The sequence below is a fragment of the Coenobita brevimanus genome, chromosome 95 (assembly GCF_032717465.1).
Source record: "Coenobita brevimanus isolate Jiangsu-jjx chromosome 95, ASM3271746v2, whole genome shotgun sequence".
NCBI classification, from domain to species: Eukaryota; Metazoa; Arthropoda; class Malacostraca; order Decapoda; family Coenobitidae; genus Coenobita; species Coenobita brevimanus.
This window is the reverse complement of record NC_137048.1, coordinates 29,505,591-29,522,440: the sequence shown is the minus strand read 5'-3', so window position 1 is coordinate 29,522,440 and position 16,850 is coordinate 29,505,591. Positions and strand designations below refer to the sequence as shown.

The 16,850-nt window shown below is 39.6% G+C and overlaps 1 protein-coding gene across 1 annotated transcript; it reads right to left on the bottom strand.

Annotated features, from left to right (window-relative positions):
- Positions 1-231: 231 nt before the first annotated feature.
- On the bottom strand, positions 232-16,293 carry LOC145413274 (uncharacterized). Its single transcript, XM_080283002.1, has 5 exons — positions 16,113-16,293; positions 13,949-14,204; positions 3,231-3,336; positions 2,693-2,830; positions 232-640 (listed from the first exon to the last, which is right to left on the bottom strand). The coding sequence occupies exons 1-5, from the start codon at positions 16,291-16,293 to the stop codon at positions 239-241; spliced, it is 1,083 nt and encodes a 360-aa protein (XP_080139128.1). The 3' UTR covers positions 232-238.
- Positions 16,294-16,850: the final 557 nt, after the last annotated feature.

Genomic DNA, 16,850 nt, shown 5'->3' with positions numbered 1-16,850 from the left:
AGCCTTTAGTTCATGTTAGCTTTTTTTGTGAATTTTATTTTCTATTCCTGCTACCATCAGACGATTTTACTTAGCTTGCAAGAGACTATGTCGAGTGGAAGTTAGTTAGCAGCTCTTCTTAACCCTTTATTTACTGAAGAGCTGTCCTTAGATTAAATGACCTGTTGGCGGTATGCAGACTCTAGAAATGCATCATCGAACTGCAGTGGATAAACTATTTAAATACCAGGGAGTTATACTAAACTGAACCAGCATCCGACTTGCTTGTGTCTCCCTTGTTGGTGTCAGAGCTGGTGGACGGTGACTCTGCCAAAGGAATGGATGGGTTTGCTTGTTTGGATGAAGATGTATAAATTCGCTTCAGAAGTCCTGTAATTACTCCCAAAACCCGCTCCCTGTAGTTCTTGTTAAACCACACGAATACCACAGGGTCCACGACGAAGTGTATGTGGAAGACCATATGAAAAGATATGCTGACGTTGAGAGGCTGCATACCGAGGACGTGGTAGATGGCATGAGGGAGGCCAAAAATCAGGCTGCTGATGAATAAGGCCAACATGGCCCTCGTGGCCTGATCCACAACACTGCCACCCTGGCCTTGCTGAACTCTCTGGCCCAGACGACGCTTGTTGAGCCGCACCTGCAACGGCAAAAGCTGTTCCATCCAAAGAAGGCTACAGAAAAAGAAAACCAAAATCAAGACCCATTCATCTCGAGATGCCTTGGCAGATTAATGCTGGATATCATAGGCAATGGGAAAGATAGACTGATGACTAGTCTCGCACAAGAAATCTGGACAGAAAATGAGAGTGATTACAGACCTAGATGGGTGCTGCATGTTCAGTGTCGGTTACTGTGAATTCAACACTGATCTTCAAAGTTCATGGAGATGGAGGGCGACAGGACTTTTGACGCTGACTGTACAGAGTCAGCAACTGAGAACACTGACTCCGTTCAGCATTCTTAATTCAGAAAGTTGATTTCGCATGCGAAATATATTTCCAGGTCAGAGCACAAGGACAAGAAACGCCGAGGATACTAAGATATGATGAAAGATTGAGCAGTATGTTGGAAGTACATGGATAGGCCTGTGTGGGACTGTGGCGAGTTGAAACATGGAAGACTTGATGTCTTTTTGGCATTACTAACAATAAGAATAATAACAATGAGAAACAATAATAAAAAATACCAGAAGAATGTTGTGCCACAGCTTCACCTGACTGCTCTAGGGACTGCTGTGAAAGAGGTTGTGAAAAGAAAATGGAATGCGAAGCGTTAGGCCATTGGCAGGTGACTCCAAAGAGTTTATCCAGCTAAGAAGTTCAGCGATGTGTACAAGAAGAGTTAAGGAATAAACAAATCCCCTGCCAGTAATAACTTTACCGTGTTAGAAAAAAAGGGGCTGTCTACAACAGCAATGCAACAATCAGAAAGGCAACGAGGTGAACGTACAGCGAGGAAAGAAATAGCAAAAAGACAGTTTGGGAAGATTTATGCTAGACTGAATCTCTTACCTGGTTAATCACCGTTGATCCGGCGTCTAATCAACGACTGGATGGAGCTGAGATGTCTCAAAATAGTCAACATGCAAGTAGCTGGGCGAAAAGAAGAAAGCTTTTAACTGGCTACATGCATCTTCCAAAAGACTTTCACAGGCAAGGCAGCGCGTAAGAAAGGCATCTTAGTTACCATGCAGTGAAAAGAACGCCAAACAAACAATAATTTGAGGCAGGATGTAATATAACCTGCAAGCATCATGGTGGTGTAGCACGAGGCAATGATTGTAAAATCTATTACCCGTTCAGTGGTAAGACAGAAGTAAGACATTTTGTTCCCTACGCAAGCAAACATTTAGAAACAAAATGAGGTTCTAACGGCAAGCACCATAGTAGTGTGGCAATAGGCAATGATTACACTCTATTTCTTTCGCTGGCATAGCTGACGGCAAATATGGCATTCTACAGCACCTTTTTTTTCTTAATCTGGCAAAGATCCCTAACCCCATACACCTTAGTTAATGGACATATGTACTTAGACTCCAGGGCTGATATGAATAGTAACAAAGGAGACTTCTTCCTACCTGATTACCAAGGCTCATCAGATTTCAAGCTACCATGACCTATATTTCATGTTATGGGAGTAGTTCAGTTCCGTCAGGTAAATATAAATAAACTACGGTATAGTGAATGCTAAGCAGAGAAAAACCCAAAGCAAGCAATGAATTAGAGGCAGAATGAGATACTAAATGCAAACATCAAGGTGGCGCAGGAAGGGACAGTGATTAAAACATTCCCTAACTCTCAATGACTGCAGAATTGAGGCACTTCATTTTGTATACAGTCAAATATTTAGAAGCAATAATGAGGTGTTATAAGCGAGCATCGTAGCAGCATAAAGTGAGGTAGTTATGATCAGGTCTCTTAATTCTTTCAGTGGTGTGGAAGAAACTCAAGTATGATATTCTAGTTAACATATGAGAGAAACCCTAAACAATGAAGCCTTTACAAGCAGGATGAGGTTCTAAATGCAAATATCACGGTGGAATATGTACTAGACCGTGGTAAAAAATAATCTCTAACCTCAAAAAGTCTTCCAATTCTTCCGTTGGCAAAGTAGAATGCAAAGTATGGCATTCAAGTTAACATTCAGGAGAAACTGTAAACAGGAAAGTAAAAACGGATTAGGTACTAACTGCGAGCATCATGGCGGCGTAGGAAGAGGCGGTGATGATACACGGCAGCATCACGTTGAGGAAGAAGTACACGAAGTTGAAGGTCCAGGACAGTGCTTCATCCTTCATTCTGCCTTGGATCAATGGCTTGAACAGGCCCTGAAGAACACAAATATGCACTGTAATAAATACCGTATATAATGTTTGTCATTTATAACTAAAAAATTCCCTTCCCCTAAAAAAAAAAAAAAAATGTTCTGGTGGTGTCACTGTTCAGTAAATGATGGCACAGACGACTACGGCAGAGGAGGACAGCAGGAAAGGAAGGAAGGGATGAGGATAAAAAGAAAGGGAAAAAGGAGGAAGACACACGAATGAAGAGACGAAAGGAGGCAAACGGACGGCGGAGGAGGAAGTAAAACATGGAAGAGAGAAGGAAATGACGAAAGGACGGCGGCAAGGGAGGAATCGAGGGATGAAATGACAGATTAAAGAGGAGAAATAGAAGGAAAATAAGAACTGGGGAGAAGGATCTCTAAGATAAATTTAAAGAACATACACTCGCTATGCAGGTGGCGAGGGTGTAGAGGATGAGGCACACCACTATGGCTATGGCGGTTTTCAGCTTCAACTCGTATCTTTGACGGGACCACACCGCCACCGCCCTGTTCACACACAATATCAATATTAATTACACGTTTTTCTCTCTAACTTGTCCTAAAATTGCCATCTATCCATGTTATTCACCTTAACTCGTCCTAAAATTGCCATCTATCCATGTTTTTCACCTAATCTTGTCCTAAAATTGCCCTCAATCTAAGTTTTTCCCTTTAACGCGTCTTAAAATTGCCATCTACACATGTTTTTTCACCTTAACTTGACCTAAATTGTCAACTACTTATCTTCAGTGCTAACTGTAACAACATATTATCACCATAATACGATGAGAGTTATGAACAACTGCTTAGGATAGGATACTAAGCACCGACTTTTTAAGTCACTTACCTACGTGGAATAAACTTTAAAAATAGGACGAAAATCTGAAACAAATTAGCAGAAAAAAAATGTCAAAAATCTAAATCAAATAAACTCCAAAAAAGGACGAAAATCTTGGCCAAGTTAAGGTAAAAGAATGTAAAGATTTGAATCTGGTTCCGAATTTATGTTGTCACTTAATATAGTATAAATGTGGCAAAAAAAAAAAAAAAAAAATCTCGCTTCATTCAGTGAAGAGGCAGTAAAGATTAACTATTAATGGATGTCGCTTAATATCCACAGGTAACTGGGATACTTAAAACAAAAAGGTCATTAAGAACAGTACTCAAGTAATATGGCTAAATAATAAAAAGATGTCACATTGAAAGGGTTATCATTACCAAGATTCTCTCTCTCTCTCTCTCTGCTACGACTATGAGGGAGGAAGCTGTATTATAGGACTACATAATGGATAGATAGATAAATAGATAGATAGAGAGACAGATAGAAGCAGGAAGTCAAATGATGAGAAGGTGTTGTGTTTGCGAGAAGCGAGCAGCGCTAAACGCTTACACGGGGGAAAGCTGACGACAGCGGCCAGTAAGGAGATGATTCAGTTAGCTGTCAGCAGTCCTCTCGTGAGAAAGATCTAGTCCACCCACGAGGAACACATGTGACACACCCCTGCTATACCAGAATTTAGGAAAGAGAGCTCAGACCTAGATTAGCCACCGAACAGGCTAGACAGAAGGAGACAAGCGACCCTATAGAGAGGTCGAGACGGAGATTAGCTTTAGAACAGAGAGAGAGAGAGAGATAGCGAGACAGGGAGGTAGCTACCCAGGACTTATACTATTATACCTGTTTAATATTTCCAAGACAAATAAAAATAGTCCCATACTATTCTTTACCTCTCCCGTCACTACATGACATCTGGTGGGGAAACTACTACAAGATATAAAAGCCGCTCGACCACAAGTCTAAAATATATTTCTCTACAATTAACTACAAAGTCTTTACGACATTTGGTGGCAGCGAACGTATACGAACCTCGTCTACGAATCAACATTAAATTCCTACAAAATATCAAGATTGACAACAACCAACAATATCAGCTCCTGCCCCCTCCGTCTCCCAGATCATTACGCTGATGCAGAGGTCAAGAGATCACTCGACGCCTTGCAAGTAGCTTAACGACAAACCAGCAAATCTGCGGACATCGTCTCCGAATTAAAAGCAAATTTCTACAAAAGCAACCGAGACTACAAGGTTAGCTTCAGTTCTACAAAGTCTTTACGACAGCCATCTACAATCAACTACAGCCATCTACAATCAACTACAATTAACAACTCTACGTCGTCTGTATAATCTTCTACACGCACCTACAAGTAGCGGCGGTCTTCATCCCACACCGAATAAATCACTAGAGAAAAGGACAGAGAAAACTTCCACATAGAATAAAGGGAACAAACAAACGAAGAGTGAGACACGATTTACAACTCATCTTACTCACTCGTCTTCACTCAAGTTACTCATCGCTACTCATTCACTCACCACAGCTACCAGTGTGGGAAGCCGACGTCACCATGTGCTGAGATGACATCACAACGCGAGTCTGCCATGCCAAGCAACGTGTGACGGACACCAGGCACTTCTCACCCACTACTCATTACTCATTATTCACATAGCTCCTACTCATATTCACTTATTTTCACAGTTAAGTTGGAAATTCGACGTTCTATGTTGAGGTTTGCCTGGGACAGCCGTTAACCACTACAAATACCAGGCCATGGAGTTTCCTGAGTAATATCGTCCATCAACACACCACTAGAATTATCAAGAGATCTTCAATCAAACCTGTATTTTCTTCCGAGATCGACTTTTGTATCGACACACCTCTACGATCTGTATCAAGTGGGTAAAATTATACTTGCTCATTTCTTCTCAGTGCTAAAATTAGCTATATTCAACTTATTTAATCATCTAGTTTGCTAGGACATAAATAAACAAGAGGCGTATTTCATAACATCATATCTTACTGACAGGAATATTTTCGCAACCACCCACGTTAATACCAGATGACACAAATTGCCACAACATCAGACTCACAATTAAGAGACAGCCCACCCATTGTACAACCCACACCACACGTTATAGATAAGGAAACAAATACGGGAGTTTCGGATGATGAGTGGGAAACCCCTTCAGATGTTGAGAGTATCGACTTCGCAGCTGCCTTAAATACGTATGCCAATATACTTAACAGGGTTCACCGGTCCGGTCATACATATTCTACCATTCCCTCACATAACGATAAACTCGTACAAGTTGAATTAACAGGGCAATCATTAAAGATGAATCAAGAAACAAATACTGCTGATCTAAAAACCACACCTCACGTTTTTGTGTATCACGAGGATAAGACTGCCCCAAAATTCTCTGGCACAGACAAGGATCGCATTGATGTCATTTCATTAATCAGTCAGTGCGAACAAATGTTCATCAAGCGCCACATACTAGATGAACAAGAGAAAATTGCTATTTTTTCATCTTGCATAAGCCAGGAAAGATGTCCAGCAAGCAATTTATTGCGCTCCGATAAGCTACATCGTGCTAGGACATATGATGAATTTAAAACTGAATTTCTGAAGAAATTTTCTGGAGGTATGAACTTCTTGCCAGGTATAATTCCAGAATTACATAAAATTGTAGATCTTGTAAGGGAGCACACTACAAACCATGTGCTCAGTGAAATAACTGCTGATGTCTCCACAATCAAGAGAACCCTATTAGCTACTCTGGAGAATTCTAAGTGGATAACAGATGATGGAAAGATGTCCCCAGACCTCGTCGTGGACATCATTGGTTATGTAGCTGCCTTGTGTAAATTACCTGATAGAACCCTTAAGATCGCCAAAACAATCGCGTACATCCCTGGAATGTGCTTACTAGACTTAATGAACGAGGTAGAGATGCAGTGCAGTAAAGCAGGTGTGGTCGACACACATGCACATTCTGGTAGAATCAGGGTACCTGAGACAGTATCAGCTGTGAAAACATCAACACCGACCCCAAACAGAGAACAAAATCGATCGCGACCTGAAATGAGGCAGTCCAAACAGACAAAGACGCCTAGACCTCGTTCCCACACGCCTTCCTACAGGCAGTTTCATAAGTTTTCGCGCAGCCCGAGCAGGTCTCGCGCTATAAACAACACTTTTTATGGGAAATCACCTCGTAGGTCACAGTCAAGGGATAGGTCCATTCTGTGTCATTACTGTGCAAAACCAGGACACACAAGGTATGAATGCTTTATCAAGGCAAAAGAGGATAATCAAAAGACACAAGGGTTTGGTCCTTACTGCATCATAGATACCAAGGGCACTGGACTAGTGATTGCAAAACAGTAGAAAAAATTGTGTCTATGTTCAAATCGGGGGAAGACCAAGTCATGACAAAAAACGAACAAACATAAAAAAGAACAAGGTTAAACTTCACATAGGAGGCATGTTGGGAAATGAGTGTATCTTGATACCAGCTGTATGTGAGGATCAAAACGTTTCCTTATTTTTAGATACAGGCTCTCCAGTGAACTTAATAACACATGAAGAACTCAATAGAATTCTTAAAAATAAAAAGAAAGTAACTTTTCTGGATGAAGCTGATTTAGAATTAAACACAGTAGATGGTCAAGAGATTACAGTAAAAAGGTATGATAAGATTAAATCTCAGTTTCACAGAAACTACAAGACCATTCTCTGCATTGTTCTATATCGTTGAAAACTTAGCAATTAAAGCTCATATGTTACTGGGCTTAAGATCCATGAGAACTGAGAACATAACTATACTCCCACAAATGAATGGAATAGACTTTGATAATGAATTTATAGAGGAAATAACTTCAGAGCCCTCACCGATTAGTAGAAGAGAGCCAAAAAGAATTGGTAATATTAAAGGCTTAAACAAACATACACAAACAGATGAGTGTATAGATCCACTTACACCAGCAACCCCATCCTCCAGAATTAGTGACTCAGATAACAGTACTGATTTATCAATTTTTCCAGCCCATCTCACTAATGATTTGGTTATACCACCTAATTCATACATGAAGGTTACCATAAAGAGCAAATTACGGAATAGTACTGTTCTTGTCTTAGAAGAATTATGTAAAGTAAAAGGATTGTCAGTAGAAAACGCATTATGTCATACGAACGACGAAGGGCTAACTCAGATATTCATTATTAATCACATGAATGGGGAAGTTCAGTTGAAGAAGGGAACTTGCATAGTTAATATTGAAAAATGTTTAGCCCCTGTGAAGGAAATAAATATTGGTGGAGTAACAAGTGAGATAAAATCTACGGATAGAGAAAGAATAAAAGAGAATTTAATTCACTCAGGTGAATTTGACGAAGAAAATGATTTGTTAACCCTGCTGGAAACACACAGGGACACCGTAGCCTTGCCCGGAGAACGATTAGGGGTGTACTAACTTGATTAATCACATGATTAATGTGCACCCAGAAACACCACCAATTTTCGTACCAGCTTATCGCATACCACACTCCCAACGTACACTTGCAAATCAGTATGTCGATGAAATGTTAAAGCTTGGAATTATTGAGCCTTCAGTTTCTCCGTGGAACGCTCCCCTTTTCTTTGTGCCCAAGAGAAATGGAGAAATGCGTGCGGTAGTAGATTACCGTAAACTAAATAATCACACAATCCCTGACAGATTTCCCATGCCATTGCTAAGTGATGTGCTACAGAATATTGGTCCTGAGAATAATATATTCTCGACCATCGATCTCCTAAACGGATACTATCAGATTCCGGTATCTCAGGAGTCACGTAAATACACTGCCTTTTCAACAAACAGAGGCCATTATCAATATACAAGAATGCCAATGGGACTGAGGACAGCCCCTGGTACGTTCCAGCGTCTTATGAATTACGTATTGTCCGGAATTTTAGGACAAGGAATATTTGTTTATCTTGACGATATTATTATCGCAACGAAGAATATTAAGGATCATCTCAGGAAATTAGACTTACTCTTACAAAAGCTTAGTGATGCTGGATTAAAAATTAAACTTTCTAAATGCAAATTTTGCTTTAAGGAAATAAATTTCTTAGGCCACAAATTAAGCTCTGATGGTATTCACACCACTGATGACAAAATACAGGCAGTGAGAGATTTTCCTGAACCCACTACGACTGACGAAGTTAGACAATTTTAGGTCTGGCTGGGTACTATAGGTCCTTCGTACCACAGTTCTCTCATATAGCCTTCCCTCTATTCCAACTACTCAAAAAAGATGCTGTATTCCAATGGGAAGAAGAACAAAAAAGGGCATTTAACAATCTAAAAATTAAACTAACGAATGCACCTTGTTTAGCATATCCAGATTACACGAAATCATTTCTTATTTGTACAGACGCATCAGTTAAAGGATTAGGGGGCTGTACTGATGCAGGAAGATAAAAGAGGAAAGAATCAACCAATTGCATTTGCCAGCAGACAAACAAGAGGTGCAGAAAAAAATTATAGCACTACAGACTTAGAGGCACTTGCAGTGATTTTTGCATTACAAAAGTTTCGAGATTTGGTATATGGTTACGAAATCCACTTATTCACCGACCATAAACCACTGGTGGGTATGTTTAAAGAAAAACTCCTTTCTGGGAGGAGAGCAAGATGGAAATGTACAGTTGAAAACTACAATGTACAAATACATTATATACAAGGTAAAATGAATATAGTAGCGGACGCATTATCTAGGAACCCGAACACAATTCAGGTTGCGGCGTTAGATCTCAAAGGAAATATCCCAAACCACGAGGATATCGCAAAGGCACAAAGACTTGACCCAGTATGGTCAAAAGTAATATACAAGTTAGAAAGTGGAGATGACATACAATTACCCAAACTGCATGTCCCACTTGAACAATTCACAATGGTCAATAATACATTATACACAATTAACTCTAAACAACCAAAACGCCAAAGAAATACTAACCAGTTGGTAGTACCTAATGACATGATACCCCAAGTATTACGAATGATACACGACAGCCCACATGCAGGACACCCTGGAAAGGATAAGACATTCAACCAAGCCCAGCTATTATATTACTGGCCTTCATTACGAAGAGATATACACAATCATATAGACAGATGCGAATCATGTGCGAAACACAAAGGATACCCAATCACACCTGCACCGATGGGTAATTACCCAGTACCACATCAACCATGGGACGTTGTCGCTGTTGATTTACTCAAGTTGCCATTATCATACAATAATAACCTATACTTATTCGTAGCAACGGATCATTTTTCCCGTTATGTCATTTTAGCTCCAATTAAAGATAAGACAGCAGAGACAGTAGCAAAGGCAATAACAGATAATGTAATATGTCGCTTTACTACCCCAAAGGTATTAATAAGTGATAATGGAGGAGAATTTAATTCTGAGATCTTACAAGAAATATGTAAACAATACAACATTAAAAAGGTTAACGTTTTGGCCTATCACCCAGCATCAAATGGGTTGGTAGAGAGACAAAATAAAAAGGTATTAGATGTGCTACGACACATTCTCAGTGAAAATTATGCAAGCTGGGATGATTGGATTCCCAGAGTAGAGGCCTCCATTAATGGGTCTATAAATAAATCCATTGGTGACACACCACATTTCATTATATATGGCACGGATAAAAAATTACCATATGAGCTCCTAGAAGGTGACAGCATGCCTATATACAATTACGATGATTACTCTAAACTCCGTTTACGTGAATTCCAGGACATACACAAAAGAGTGCAAAAACAATTAACGATGTCCAAGGAAGAAATGACGGAGGCATTTAACAAAAAGGCAAAAGATTCACCTATCAGCTTAGGAGACATTGTTTACGGAGTCATTCATACGAGAGACAATAAATTATCCCCTAAATTTGAGGGCCCATACAGAGTAATTAACATAAAGGCAAACAAAGTTTTAATTAAGTCACTTTCAAGTGGCGAGGAAAAACAAGTTCATATTGACCATTTAAAACGAGTTTCAAGGGAATTATCACATAATTATTCAGCCTCGGATACAACCGAACAGGTGAACGTACCTCAAGAAACCAAGCAAGAACACAACAATGATTACAAAAAGAAATTAAGGTCATAGACCAAACAATCGAACATAGGTGCAACTATTCCAATGAAATCTACAGTACATCATTTACGAGAATTAAATATCGATTTAAACTCCTTCTATAAATGAAATAACAGCCAACCGTAACGCACATCATCACTATCATCAACCACAGCTTTATAGGAAATTAATAGATTTTTTTTTTCGGTAGGTTACGATGAAGGGACTTATGCTATGGATTCTCCTATACATAGTAAGGGTATATGCGCACCTAGACCCCAAGCATATAGTACGACAAGGATGCCTCATAGCTCCAACGGCCACGACTACAATCGTCAAGGATGTCATGAGTACTGAAATAAGTCTAGATTACTTGTATGACTTACCTACTTATATAGAAAGACTTGCGACGCCGATGCGAACTCTGGACTTCAAGATAGGGAATTATGTTTCACAATCACATATCACCAAGGAGGTGGATGAAATGGTGAAGTTAGCGAAATGGAAACTAGAACAGGCGAAGTCAACTATGCTCGTCATGATCCAAGATCTCCCATCTTATGGAACAGAGGTGCTGAGCGACAGGAACAACATCACACGTACTCGCCAAAAGCGCGGTTTGTTCGATCTGGGCGGCGCAATTCTTGGGAACATCTTTGGATTGGCTACAGAGGATGACCTTAAAGAAATAAACAAAAAAATTTAATAAGATAGCTCAGGTACTAACATACCAAGATAAATTCATCACAGGACAGAACTCAGCAATGAAAACAATTGTGAAAAATCTGAAACAAGCAGAAAACGTAGCTCTCGAGAGTATAGATAAAATAAATAACTTGGAGGGTAACGTTACCCTTTTCCAGCACTTCTCCATCATCACAGAACATATTGACACGATTCTACTACAATTAGAGAACACTAGAGATCATTTCAGGGCACTTATGCAAGGAATTTCGAATGCTGGTGATGGCAAGATCACAAATGACTTACTCCCAGTTCATGAGCTACGTCAGATAGTTAGTCAAGGCATACATAAACATAAATTGAAGCCATTGTTCCGCAGTAGGGAATTTATGCAATATTACCCGTACTTGGAAGCAACACTAACACCAACATCAGTGATAGTTCATGTACCATTCATCACGGAAGACCTGTTCACAGTATACCAAATACACCCCTTCCCTATAGAAACAACAACACTTTAGTCATCATCAACATCAACACAGACACCGAACTCATCATGGTCTCCAAGAGACGAGACACTGTCACTTTCGCAAGTGAGTCAACGATTGAGCGAAAGTGCCGTGCACATCCTTACATGCTGTTCATCTTTGTCCTGCGTACATTTTCACGTTTCAGCCTACTGATACGGTCCCTTGTGAAATGGCTATCATCAGCAATAACAATATTCATCATCATTGCAACTTCACTTTTGCTCCAGATAAACTTGTACACCATCAACGCATTGGACACTCGCAGTTTTTTTATTTCCCTCATAACACATCAGTTTACATAGTCTGTCCAGATATACCACCATCTCATACATCAGCCTCAGGATTATACATAGCACCAGACTACTGTGCAGTATTTACACCATCCATGTCTACTTTTTCCACCATCAATCACTACGCCATCCTCAACCATACACACAAACATTTCCACCCACTGCCTGATATGGACTTAAACATGAGCACAAGTATTAAGCTGACTTCACCTAAGTTTGAAACTATGCAACTGATCAATGAAACAATGAAGCCCTGGGAAGATTTGAGTTTGAGTATGTTCAACCCATATTATGTGTATAGCCAAGCACCTTCTGTCTTCATAATTATCTGCATTGTGGTTGCAGTATTGCTGTTGGCCATGCACAGAATGCATGCAAGAATTGCTAATTTGGAGTCATTGTTTAGTGGGGGGAGAGTTAACATCACAGTTAACCACCCTGAATGAAGTGTATATATTTTGTATATAGTATTAATTATATATATAAAAAAAAAAAATAAAAATAAAAATAATAATAATAATAATAATAACACAAAGAAGAATGACCCATATATGGCAGACCAGTACCATTATCTTTAAATGAAATATTAGTAACTCTTACAATATTCTTAATTTTAAACTATTTTTATTCTTGCATGTATGCAATTCACTATAATAACCCAAGTACATACTGTATTACAGTTAAATAATTTACTTTAATGCATTTATTCCAATATGTATTCAACTTATTTAAAATGTAATATTACTGAATAATCACTATTTACTATGAATAATATATGTATACAATATTCATACAATTATGTTACTTTACAATATTATGTATTTCACTTAATTAGCTTATAAGTTCATTATAATGTGTATGTAGTATGTATTAATATATATTAACTATTAAATGTCGATGGTACGTCATTTTCAGCGGCCGAGCAAATATAGGACTACATAATGGATAGATAGATAAATAGATAGATAGAGAGACAGATAGAAGCAGGAAGTCAAATGATGAGAAGGTGTTGTGTTTGCGAGAAGCGAGCAGCGCTAAACGCTTACACGGGGGAAAGCTGACGACAGCGGCCAGTAAGGAGATGATTCAGTTAGCTGTCAGCAGTCCTCTCGTGAGAAAGATCTAGTCCACCCACGAGGAACACATGTGACACACCCCTGCTATACCAGAATTTAGGAAAGAGAGCTCAGACCTAGATTAGCCACCGAACAGGCTAGACAGAAGGAGACAAGCGACCCTATAGAGAGGTCGAGACGGAGATTAGCTTTAGAACAGAGAGAGAGAGAGAGATAGCGAGACAGGGAGGTAGCTACCCAGGACTTATACTATTATACCTGTTTAATATTTCCAAGACAAATAAAAATAGTCCCATACTATTCTTTACCTCTCCCGTCACTACATGACATCTGGTGGGGAAACTACTACAAGATATAAAAGCCGCTCGACCACAAGTCTAAAATATATTTCTCTACAATTAACTACAAAGTCTTTACGACAGTATATCAGAAAACTCTCATGTCCATATTGCTAATAAATATAAGAGAGAGAGAGAGAGAGAAAGAGAAAGAGAGAGAGGTGAGGGGGGGGGGTGGCAAAGAAGTCCCCCACAAACAAGGACTCAACAACAAACATATGAATAAAGCTCACCTAACCACAGCTATAACAGCGATGGCCGCCAGCTCCATCTGTGCTAGGAAGCTGTAACTGTACAGAGCCACGGCTCCAAGCGGGTCAGGGATAAAACGCGGGTCGCAGTAGTAGAGGGTCAGGAGATAAAGTCCGTAGAGAGGTCTGGTGGTCAGGCAGATGAGGAGCACCGGCAGGAAAACAGTGTGAAGGAGAAGTTTGACGGCTACGCGTGTCTTGTTGCAGGTCACCACGCACCACAACGCTACTCCGTTACCTGAGGGATAATAATTACACCGAGCCGTGTTCTTTGTCACAGTTGGCTTCGTAACATCTTTTGCTATGCGATTTATTGTCTATTACACTTTAATAAGTCTCTTACGCTAATTATATCGTTCGGTTTGGCTCAAGAACGTGCAAGATGATATTAAGGTGTAATGTGCAGAATAATTCGTCAAGGATAAAGTGTTACGAACTCTCCAAAGCCACTTAGAATACGGGCCATTATTAGGTCACAACGAACCAAGCTGCTACTCCGTTACCTGAGGGATATTTAGGGTACACTTATTACTTTTGTCACATTAGCAAAATTCAAGATTATCTGATGATGGAAAGAAGGTAAGGATGCTGCTGCATTGTGCTGTTGGTCGTGGAAGTGTTGGAAATGGTGCTGGTGATGGTGAGGATATTACATACATTTTATTTTTTCAATATCCTTTCAAGAAAATACTGAACATTTGTATTGTGAATTATGTTTTGTGAATTATTCGTCAGTTATGCAAATAACATAAGATGTATGAAATGAGAAAACTTAAATGCAGGGGCTGCGAAAGTTAACGTTAGGTTCTTCATAATGTTTCCCTTAAAATGAGCAAAATGGTCTGTCCAGTTAGTAAAATGGTCTGATTATGGAATACAAACGTTACTGTACTGAAATGGTTAGTATATATTATATGGTCAAGTTACATCACTTCGTGAGGGCTTCCCCAAACTGAAATAATGGTAAATTTTTAGAAGTAACCAACGTTTTCTTTTATTATTATTTTTATGGTTTCCAATGCAAAATACTGTGCTTTAATTAGTTTTGACCCTCATTTTGGGGGGAAAATCCCCCTTTTAGAATTTTGAGTAAGATTTCCAAAAGTGGGTTTATCCCCCAAAATCAGGATCAAGATTAATTAAAAACACACTATTTTGCATTAAAGTAACCCAAACTAACCTAACCTAGGATTAATCTAGGGCCTGACATAGACCAAATGCACACACATGTCGTAAAAATACCCCCGCTAATACCAATACACCAGTCCTGTATGAGACAGCCCTAGCAAGTATTCAGTATGGACGGTGGGTGTTAGCGCCGAAGTGGTGACATGTAGAGGTGTGCGGTACGTAGGAGGACTACTGGGCCTTGAAAGCAGGCTGTGAAGCCTATGCCCAGAGTCGGTCACATAAAAAAAAAAAAAAAAAAAAAAAAAAAAAAAACCTGCACCAGCCAGTATGGCGCAACATTCATCCGTTACTGAGCGACAGCCTAACCTAAGCCACTATATGACTACCCCCTACAAAATTTGCTCCCCCAACTCAAACTAGGCTTAAAAGGCAAGTCTTAGAATAGTTCAGGGACGTAATATAATGAAAATTGGAAACGTTGGTTACTTCTAAAGTTATACCAATCATCTACCGGAAACAAATTTAAAAACAAAAGCTAAAGAAACATAACAAATAAAATGTAAAGAAAACAGAGATATAGTTAATATTTCTCTTCAACGACATTAAAATCAAGTTTTAGGGCCCTTGCAAGATCAAATTTACAAGCTCTAAAATCCTGCCAACCTACAAAAAGTATTTCACTACAATAATTCTCATGTTTCACATGCTCCACCAGCTAAAATCATGGTAGTTTCACCACCTAAATTCTCCTTTTTTTTTTTTTTTTTTTTTTTAGCATCACCATCTAAATTCGGGGTGTTTCACTTGCTGTCACCTAAATTCTGGGTGTTTCACTTATTTCACCACCTAAATTCACGATCTTTCACTTGCTGCATCACCTAAATTCACTCTAATTCACCCATACAACCAACTAAAACCACAATATTTCACTCACAACCTAAATATTCTCAACTGAAACACAGGCCACTCCGTCCCCTTCTAAAAATTTACCAACTTTCATCACCCCCTAACTCACTCAGGCTTCCCAGGACAACGATGCCCCAGCAGTGGATCATGGCGTACACAATCAGGGGACGGGGTAATGGTGGTTCATCTGGCAGAACAGCACCCTCTGGTCGGCAATCCCACGGCACGGCCCTTGGGTTCGAAGGTTCGCCTAGGGTCAGTGTCTCGCCCGCGCTTGTGGTTTCACCCATGTTCACAATGTCACTTATATCCATTTCCTTATCATCTCACTCATGGTCACTGATATGTTCACTACCTTACTCATGTTCGCCATCTCGCTTATGTTTACTATCTCATTTATATTCATTGTCTCCTTCATGATCACTATTTCACTCACGTTCAGTATCGGTTATGTTCATTGTTTTAATCATGTTCATTATCATGTGTGCTTAATACCTGTCACTTTCATTGCTTCACAATATTCAATTTCAGTACTCCACTTGTGAGCCTTCTTCTTTGATACGTCTTATTCAAGTAGTCTGATCACTCTTGTTGGAGCTACCTTACAAGGGCCAACTGGCTTCCTGCAGTTATCCTCTCATCTTTAAGTTCTTACCAATCTTCTGACTTCCTCTACAAACACAAGCAGCGGAGTTGTGGTGGGCTGAGGGTAACGAGTGGGATACCATGGGAGGTATTTATTAAATTATGTCTTGTTACGTTTCGCCAGTCGTAAATAATAATCTCACAAAGTGGAAGGACACTGCCCGGCTGATCACATCCTACCTCCCTCAACACCCAGACGCTA

Coding starts and splice junctions, on each gene's coding strand:
- LOC145413274 (XM_080283002.1), bottom strand. CDS start 16,293: ATGGGTGAAACCACAAGCGCGGGCGAGACACTGACCCTAGGCGAACCT. Junction 3,337..13,948: donor GCTGTTATAGCTGTGGTTAG/GTGAGCTTTATT, acceptor GTGTGTGAACAG/GGCGGTGGCGGTGTGGTCCC. Junction 641..2,692: donor ACGCCGCCATGATGCTCGCA/GTTAGTACCTAA, acceptor TTGCCGTTGCAG/GTGCGGCTCAACAAGCGTCG.